At 35.0% G+C, this 8,874-nt stretch overlaps 1 protein-coding gene across 1 annotated transcript; it reads right to left on the bottom strand.

Moving 5' to 3' along the window:
• Window positions 1-500: 500 nt before the first annotated feature.
• LOC134857178 (twist-related protein-like) lies at window positions 501-3,168 on the bottom strand. The gene is given in 4 exon segments (XM_063873555.1): window positions 501-704; window positions 706-1,289; window positions 1,814-1,954; window positions 2,888-3,168. Coding segments are annotated over 3 exon segments (777 nt in total). The 5' UTR covers window positions 1,833-1,954; window positions 2,888-3,168; the 3' UTR covers window positions 501-530.
• Window positions 3,169-8,874: the final 5,706 nt, after the last annotated feature.

The raw sequence follows: 8,874 nt of genomic DNA, 5'->3' as shown, positions 1-8,874 counted from the left end.
TCGATTGTTCATTGATTATAATGAATTTTTCTCAGTTTTAGAAAAACTAGTAGTAAAATCATATTATAGTCGATTATTAACGGTTGAAACTGTTATGCGGGTAGACTTTGTATTTATGTCAGAGAAATATAAAAAAGAAACTCGGCCTATTAGTATTGTCAAAAAACTTTGTTGCAATTGATGGACGTTTTACGTGAAGATACTTTTATGAAGTTTGAGGGGGGGGGGGATACTTTTATGAAGTTTGAGGGGGGGGGGGCTAGCAATCGTATACGGAGTAGGATTTTTAAAATTTCCGTTTTTTTTTTCGAATTATTTTAAGACCAGAGTTTATGTATCGAAAAATTAAAAGAGTTGTGAGAAACCGGTTACAGCTCGTAAGTTGGACCTTACTCTCGCAGATAAATCTCTTTAAAATTAATTTGGAGAATAAACTTTTTCAAACTGCAAAATTTATATAAAAGAATATATCATAATATATACATATATTTTAATGGCCCTATTTTTCTGTTTCCGAAGAGTTTGAACATTCAAGAAGTAGAAGCCAAAAGATGATCAAGATATGAGATATAAGCAATTGCCAATCTCAGAATTTCGATTTTGGACAGCTTTTTGTCGTGTGGAAGAGTCGGTAAAAGTTTTCTTAATTCTGTAAAAGCAATACTGAAAGCCTCAACGCGAAGCCGTTCACGAGACGCATGAGTGAGCCGTTCTGTATTTCACAGTTGCTCTACGAATGCGACGTCTTTCTTCTCGGCTCAAATTCGCGAGATATCGCTTGTCGATCTCGTCAATACTAGTCAGAGGACTAGCGCTTCCTGTCAGTTCTTTGATCAGCGCAGTTGGGCTATTTGACCTTCTCGACTTCCTCGCGACTTTCCCTGAGGTTCCGCTGACGCAATTGGACATTTTTTCACCCACATGCGACTTGGTTTGCGAATGGGGGTGTCTCTTCTGTGATTGGTCGAAATTGGGGTCAGATTGTCCGAACAAGTTGGTGACGTCATTTTCGCCACCGTGGTTATGCAATATAGAAAAGTCTGGGTCTGCGAACTTGGAAACTTGTGACGAGAAGTAGGATCTGTTATGTGAGTGGTGTTGGTGCTCGTTTTGGTGACGTAACTCGGGTATTTCTACGAGGACTGAGTCGGCGGAGGACTCGTAGAGGAAATGGTGGGATTGATTGTTGAGATGTGGGTGGGGGTGAAAAATCTGGGGGTTCGTATGTTGCTGCATGTAGCCTCCAATACTCTCTTCGCCGTTCGATAGAGGCATCAAATACGTAGCTCCTACAACACAAACAAACAAGATTGATTCATTTCATTTTTTACTATTCAAACCTATATATAAAAGGAATTCAGCTCAATATGACTTGGAGGGAGCGGTTATAAGACTTTCTGAAACGGGGAGATTTTCAAATCTTTTTCAAAAATTTTGTCGATGTTTTTGCTAGGTCGACCAAATTGGTTTTCGACCCTATTTAGACCACATTTTCTATGCTGCATATAAATTTTTGAAATAAGAGGACAAAATAGACGTTTTAAGGTACTTTTTGCATAGTGTTGGCCAAAAATTGCGTTGTTTTGGCGCGCGTTCCCGACGAAATTGGCCGATCTTTTCAGGGTCAGTCAGCCACATTTTTCGATTCAGTCAGCCAAAAATGGACATTTTGAAATAGAATCAAAGGAAGACCTTTTGGGCGGCTAGGGGGTCGATTCCCCCGGGAGGGGGGGGGGAGAAATAGCGTCTTCTCACCACCCTACACATGCTACTGATGAATGATGCTACAAAAAGTAGTTTAATTAATACTTACTGCTGGTTTCTAGCTTCATCTTTGAAAAATTGGTCGGCACCAAATCAGTTGGTTGAAACGTAGAATTTGACAAGTCCCGAAATACACCTTTTTCGTGCGTCTAAGTTCCCGAAAGTTCTCGAATGAATGAAGCTCCTTCGACTGGAACAGAAGAATATTTAAACTGAATATTTAAACCGAAGTATCCAGCAATTTTATAGTTGTTTTGGTTAATTGAAAATGCTAATAGACATCAAAATATGCTTTGTGAGAGGCTGTGAAAAAAATTAATAACCCTTATAAAGCGACAATGTTCTCTTCTGAGGAGTCCTGAAAAGTTAGGAAAAATTCACTGTTTTGACAATTTGAGACTGATGAAGCAATTCTACTTAAGTTGATATTCGATCACAGCGATAAAAAAAGAATTAAAAGGAAAGCTGAAATTTGATCAGGTCAAAGCAATTTTTAAAAGAAACGCTGTTAAAATTTGTCCTACTTATTTGAAAAATGATTGTTTGAAAATTACTGGAATTATTTTTTATTTTTGGCTGTAACCGATAGTCAGAATTATTTTTGATTTATTTTGACATGAGACTAAAAAGTATCAAAAGTGTCTCTCTTAATACTATAATGATAGCCGTGTTGAAGTTGGGAATTTGGTTAAGTACTTTTAATTATAAGTTCAGACCATAAACAGATTATCGGAATGGGATTATTGGAAGATGACTCTGGCTCGTTCCCAGATTCGGTCGTCAATCTGGCATCGGCGGGGAGGCAAAAAACCCCAGAGCAAATCCAAACTTTGTTCTTAACAGCAAAAAACTCCATCATGACTTTAAAATTCTCAAGTGACAAAGTTGGCAATTTGGGTGGGTGGATTTAAAAGAAACAAATTCTTTTTGAAGCTCCATTGTTTTTCTAGATCAATTATTATAAGCTTAAATATAATTGAACGTTTTAAGTTCAAAGTTCAAGTGCCCACACAAAGTATGATAAGACACAAAAAGTTAAAATATATTCCTTATTACTCCAAAAAAATTTCGCTTACTCTGATTTTCTTTGTGTAAAAATGTTTAACAATAGTAAGAAAAGTACCTCAAATTTTCCAGGTCAGTAATAATTCAAATAAGTTGGTGAAAAGGCAAATTGCTAATCAATTAATGTTTGACGTGTTTTCTACGCTCTTTTTTTCAACTGATTAATTATGTCAAAATTTTCAGACTGCGTTTCAATTTGAAATCCAGTTAAAATGAGAAGAATATGAGTTAAAATGAGGAGAAATCCAGTGAGAATTTAGTCTGAAAGATGTCCAAATTAGAATGAAAAGATCAAAACTAAGGACATAAAAGGAGGAAGACTTGTCCATATAATTGTGTGTGATATCATAAACAATGGTAGCGAGTAGGGCAAATAGTCCCCGAGGATCGGTCAATTTTCATTAGGAATTACGTAGAAAAGAGCCCACGGAGTAATTGTTTACCTTGTTTACTGCTGACTTTGTGGCCCGATGTTAATTAAAGGGCCCCTGATTGTTTTCATCCCAGGTGTGTGATTGGAAGAGAGTAGAGGGAAGATGGGAGCGCATCAGGTGGCGACTCTGGCAGAACTAATCGGGGATTAATCAATTTACCCACGGTCGCCGCCGCCGCCGCCGCCCGCCACAGCCGAACATCCAACCGATCTATCCATCTATCTATTGATATCCCAAAACACAACAACACATAACGCAATAGTATTCTATAGATACTCATTCAATCTTTCCCCAAATAGCTACACTTGGAACATAAACAGAGAATTATTTTAATTAACTTTTTCAAGCAAATCACTTTTTTTAAACTTTTTTTCTGTTTCAAAGTCGATCAAAGGATCTTGCAGTAGCTTAAGTCACACAAAACCATTCGATGTTTTTAGTTTCACGTTAAAATTTAGACTAGTAGAAATTTAAGCAAAATTTTTTTATAATGTATTTGAGAATGTTTTTATTTTAATAACCCTAGATTTTACTTTTAAAAGTCTCAATTAAAAACAAACATAAGAAACAAATCATTAAATACTGATGAATATCTTCATATTTTTTTAAATTCTTAAATTTACTCTGGATGAGAAAGAGATATGTTATTTCAAAAGATACTTTGGTTGCAATAGTTTGGAAGGATTAAGATAAACTAAGTTGTGCACAATACTCTCAGTAATATGAACCCAGATATGTTGATATTTGAACAATTAAAATTTTAAGTATCTGCAAAGCTAAAGTATTTATCGAGGGAGGGGATTTCAATGATACTATAACATGCGTATTTCAGTCAATCAAGTTTATTTTGTGTAGTAAAAAATCAATTAATTTACAAGGGTACGCAGACAAAAATTTGAGAAAAATGTTATGTTGCTTTTAGACAGAGGCGGATCTAGACTTTTTCCAAGAGGGAGAGATTTTCAAAAAACTTCCACAAATTTTGTCGATCTTTTCAAGCCCCCAGAACTTTCCAAAAAATAATTGGAGGTAAAATATCTTTTTAAATTTGAATTCAGGAAGTCGATATCATCAATGGGGTATAAAAAAAACTTTGTTGAAATTTATTATTTCGATCGGCGAAAATTGACTGAAAAACATAAATGTTGGACTGAAAATAAATGCGCAGAGAAGGAGCTAGAAAAATAGAACTACCAGAACTCTTTCGACATGACTTATGACGACGTAAACAAATTAGCATCCGATACTTTTACAAATAAATTACTAACACCCTTATCAGTTCCCCATACTTTAAACAGTCCTCATACCCAAATAGTTTACTAAAAACCGCCAATGAACCTCGTCAATCGAAATCTCGCTAAGTCGAAACGACCGGCCCAGTCTCGATCACTCACGCTTTGGCTACTCAAACCTACCGAACTTCCTGCTTCACCACATCAACTTAAGTGTCCTCAACAAAATTTAAATATGCGTCAAAGCCTCACTCAATACAAATCAAATCTTTCAATGTAAATGTCCCTAAAACACTAACACAGTAAAAAATATATGTAAGGTTTTCATCAAATGGAAATTTTCCAATTTGCGCTATTTCGAAAGCAAAGTGGTAAAATTTGGATCTTCTAGCGCAAAAACAAATCAAATAAATTGATTGAACTCAAAAAAGTAATCCAACTAGAAAAAATTTTGCCCTAAGAAAACATTTTTGTTTCAAATGGTAAAACTGGCTTTGCAAATTGCTGGATTTTGAACATTAAGAGACTTTGCGTGTTTTCAAGAGAGAACTTAACAAACGCGTAAAATAATGTGAATTGGGCATAACCGAAATTAGTTATCGTAGAAAAATTCAAAAAAAGCAAGAAAAAAAATCAAATTAAACAGAGTTTTTTTTAGCAGTAAAGCCTTAAACAAAACTGCTACAAATACTGTCTTTTCTAGTAAATTCAGGTTGTTGTAGCTTATTTGATCAAATTTCATATAAGGAACGTTACTCGATTGCTTTTTTCCTTCGAATTGGACTAAACCGCAAAAATTACAAGCCTTGGATTTTCAATTTTTCAAACTTTCTTGAAAATTTTCCCAACAATGGGACAATTTTTACGCAATTTTAATGTCATTGAAATAACGAGTAAAACAAGTTTAGTATGATATAGCACTCGACCCATTCTGATGAAGCCATGGTACCTCATTTTAAGTGAAAAAAATGAAACACACTCGAAGAGGAGAAAGTTCCTACACATATTCGATGGTCGGAACAATGACTATAAATATGGATAATTCTGAATGTAGAAAACAAAACGCAGAAGAACCGAATTACCACGATATTGAATTGTGACTTTCTCAAGAGTCATTTTTCAAACACCCAATTTTTCGAACATTTCAAATTTTACAAAACTTTGCAGGTTAGATATTTTTTCACATTTGATTTTATTTCAATTGCTTAAATTGGTCTGATTCAAATAAACCACCACCAAGTGTTTATATTCCCATTTTAAAATAGTCTTGCTGTGTTGGGGCTACAAAGAATTTAAGACAAGGCTTGGGGGTTTCAGGCTAACGTTGTCATAATGCAAATAAGTTTTGCAGGAAAAAATGGCATTGAAAGCCCATATAGAGAGGGTATTATTATGCTACACCGCTAGATTCTGACATTTACTGACAAAAAATTGGAGAATTTCCTTGGAGTAAAATTAATAGGCCCCTAATTACTTTTTGGAATTTTTTGGGATTTTTTGATTTTTGGTATCATTTTTTGAAGTTCTACTGACAAAAGATTATTAAAAATTTTTTTTTAGATATCCTGAGCTGCAATTTGCAAAACAACCTGTCAAACAAAACCTGTTCTACCGAAAAAAGTATATATATATTTCTTAGATATTCTGAGCTGCAATTTGAAATACAACAAAATGCACCCACTTGGTTTCAACATCTTGTATACCCCTACATGGATTCCGCGAAATTTTGGTGAATTCTGCAAAATTTTTCAAAAAATTTCCAAACTTTGCTGATTGAACAGGCCTTTAGAGCTGCGCTAATTTCAGCCATTTGTCTCTCAAATCCACAAAAGCAAAAAGATCGAAGAAAAAATGTACCCTCGTTTCAGATTCCAGGACTAAAACGTGTCCAGCCATTTTAGTCCTAAAAACTGCAAAGATGCTACGTTGTTTGGATTGATTGTTTTTGCTTTTTTGGATTCCAGAGACAAATGGCTTAAGTTATTGCAGCTCTAAAGACCTGTTCAATCTGCAAAATTTGGAAACTTTTCGACAAATTTTGCGGAATTTACCAAAACTTCGTGGAATCCGCTATTAGTTTGCGGAATATTCATACAAACAGTGGGCTCCGCAGAAATACATACAAAAACCTGCACTATTTTTAAATACAGTTTTTTTGGCTCGTTTGAGTATAGTTAGCCCGGAAGCCAATTTTAGCACAGTCAAACAAGCAACTTGGCGAGGGATTTGATTGAAAAGTTTTAGGAGCTATTGCATCAGAACTTTAAGCTGTTTTTCTTTTCCCACTGCCTCACACAATTATCAGTTTAATGGTTTAACGAGAAGTTTTGCAAGGAAAAATTTGATGACCGAATAAGTTTGGCCTAATTTCTCTGCATGCCAGTTTTTGTAACAATCGGGTAAAGTAAACATCAAGTTTATTGGTAAAGTTTTGCAGTTGGGGGTAAAGGAAAATGATCGCCAATTTTTGTTTTGGCTTTTCTCACGAACGCTCCTCCATCCAACAAGTAAAACTACAGCGTGTATGTTGGCGTGTGAGTGTTCTTGCGTGAGTGTTCTTGCGTGAATTTGTGGGTGTGCTGTGTGTTCACGTGGGACTAGGGTACGATATAGGCGTTGTAATAGGAAAAACCCCCTCTTTTTGGGGTGAGCTGACATCGGTTCAGAACTGGATATAACGCTTGTGGCATTTCAAATTTTTGATCTGTTCCACTTTCTCCTCCTTTTATTATTTTTCGGATTTTTTTCTTTTCCCTCCACCTGCAGTTTTCTACATGTAAACTTGTTGACCACATGATCCGATTGCTATGAAAATTTACATACGGACTAATAAGGCCACGACAAACATATTTGGTTTCCATACTCAACCTCGTAAAACCACTCGTTACACTAAAAAATTGAAGCTCGTATGAGATTGAGGGAAAAAGAAAAAGAACCCTTTTTTCTTTTCTACTATTTATCTTACGTCTTATCGAGGTTAAACGCGTAATGTTACGATTTAAGGTATGAAGAATAAAATTTTCCCCCAGCCTCACATATGCATCAATTTTATGTTGTAACGAGGGGATTTACAAGGTTAAAAATGAAACTCAAATATGTTTTTCATATCTTAATTAGTCCGCATAGCAATTCCGATAACAATCCGATAATGTGAGCAAAGTTTTACTAGTTGATCAGGATCGTTAGTTTCTTTCCAAGATTCAATCCAAGATTTTTTGCATTGTGACAAAGTTAGAGTCATTGTTCAAAATGAAAACAGCATACAATCAATGTTCAAATAAACGCTTTCGCAAAAATATGTATGCATATTCAGAATAGCTATCATCTAAAATGGTAGTCAACATCGCAAACCAGCTTATAAAACAAAAACAGCATCACTATTAATTCGAAAAAAAAACAACTGTTCAAATATGAAAGTGAAGAGGTACAAATTTAAACAAGACTGCTCGTATCAGGGCGAAGCCCTGAATGTTCCGACTGCCTATTTAGGTTTATGGAGCAGTAATAACATTAAAAAATAAAAAAATAAAAAAATTTTTTTTTCTAAAATTTGATATTTTTTATGAAAATCATCCCCCCACACGCCATATAAAAAACAAAAGGATAGATTTCGCTACTTGCGTGTAACAAATCATTTATGGCAAATAAGCTTCGTTAAACCAATTTGGAACAATTTCTAAGACGGATTAAATCTCCGCTTGCTCGTTAATAGCGCGAAATATATCGCGCGTTAATTGTCCCAAATTGATCAAAATGGCAACCTTTAAACCCCATAATTTTACGAAAAAGGATCACAGGTGAAATATCTTTTCAAATTTGAGTTCAGGACAACAATACCGTTCAAATGATATTTTAAAACTCCGTCAAAAATGGCTAGTTAAAAGTCGAAATTTGTCTGAAGAAAAAAAAACCCACCCCGAGCACAAATATTCCGTTACTTTCGTATCGAAAGTCGGAACAATAAATAGAAAAAGGAGGGCTCTTTTTAACTCCATGCCACAATGCAAATGTCTATGTTAAATATCACAAAATTAGGTATGAAAAACCAATCCGTTCATAATTATTGATGGTTTTTGTTCCGACTTTCGATACGAAAGTAACGGAATATTTGTGCTCGGGGTGGGTTTTTTTTCTTCAGACAAATTTCGACTTTTTAACTGACTATTTTTGACGGAATTTTTTATATCGTTCGAAAGCTATTGTTGTCTTGAGCTCAAATTTGAAAAGATATTTTACCTGTGATCATTTTTCGTAAAGTTATGGGGGTTTAAAGATTTTGGCCAATTTGGGACAATTAACGCGCGATGTATTTCGCGCTATTAACGCGCAAGCGGAGAGTTTATCCGTCTCAAAATCAATCCAAATTGGTTGAAAGAAGC

This window comes from Symsagittifera roscoffensis, chromosome 1, assembly GCF_963678635.1.
Source record: "Symsagittifera roscoffensis chromosome 1, txSymRosc1.1, whole genome shotgun sequence".
In the NCBI taxonomy this organism is placed as follows: Eukaryota; Metazoa; Xenacoelomorpha; order Acoela; family Convolutidae; genus Symsagittifera; species Symsagittifera roscoffensis.
The sequence above is the reverse complement of the archived record's forward strand: the minus strand, read 5'-3'. Positions and strand labels throughout refer to the sequence as shown.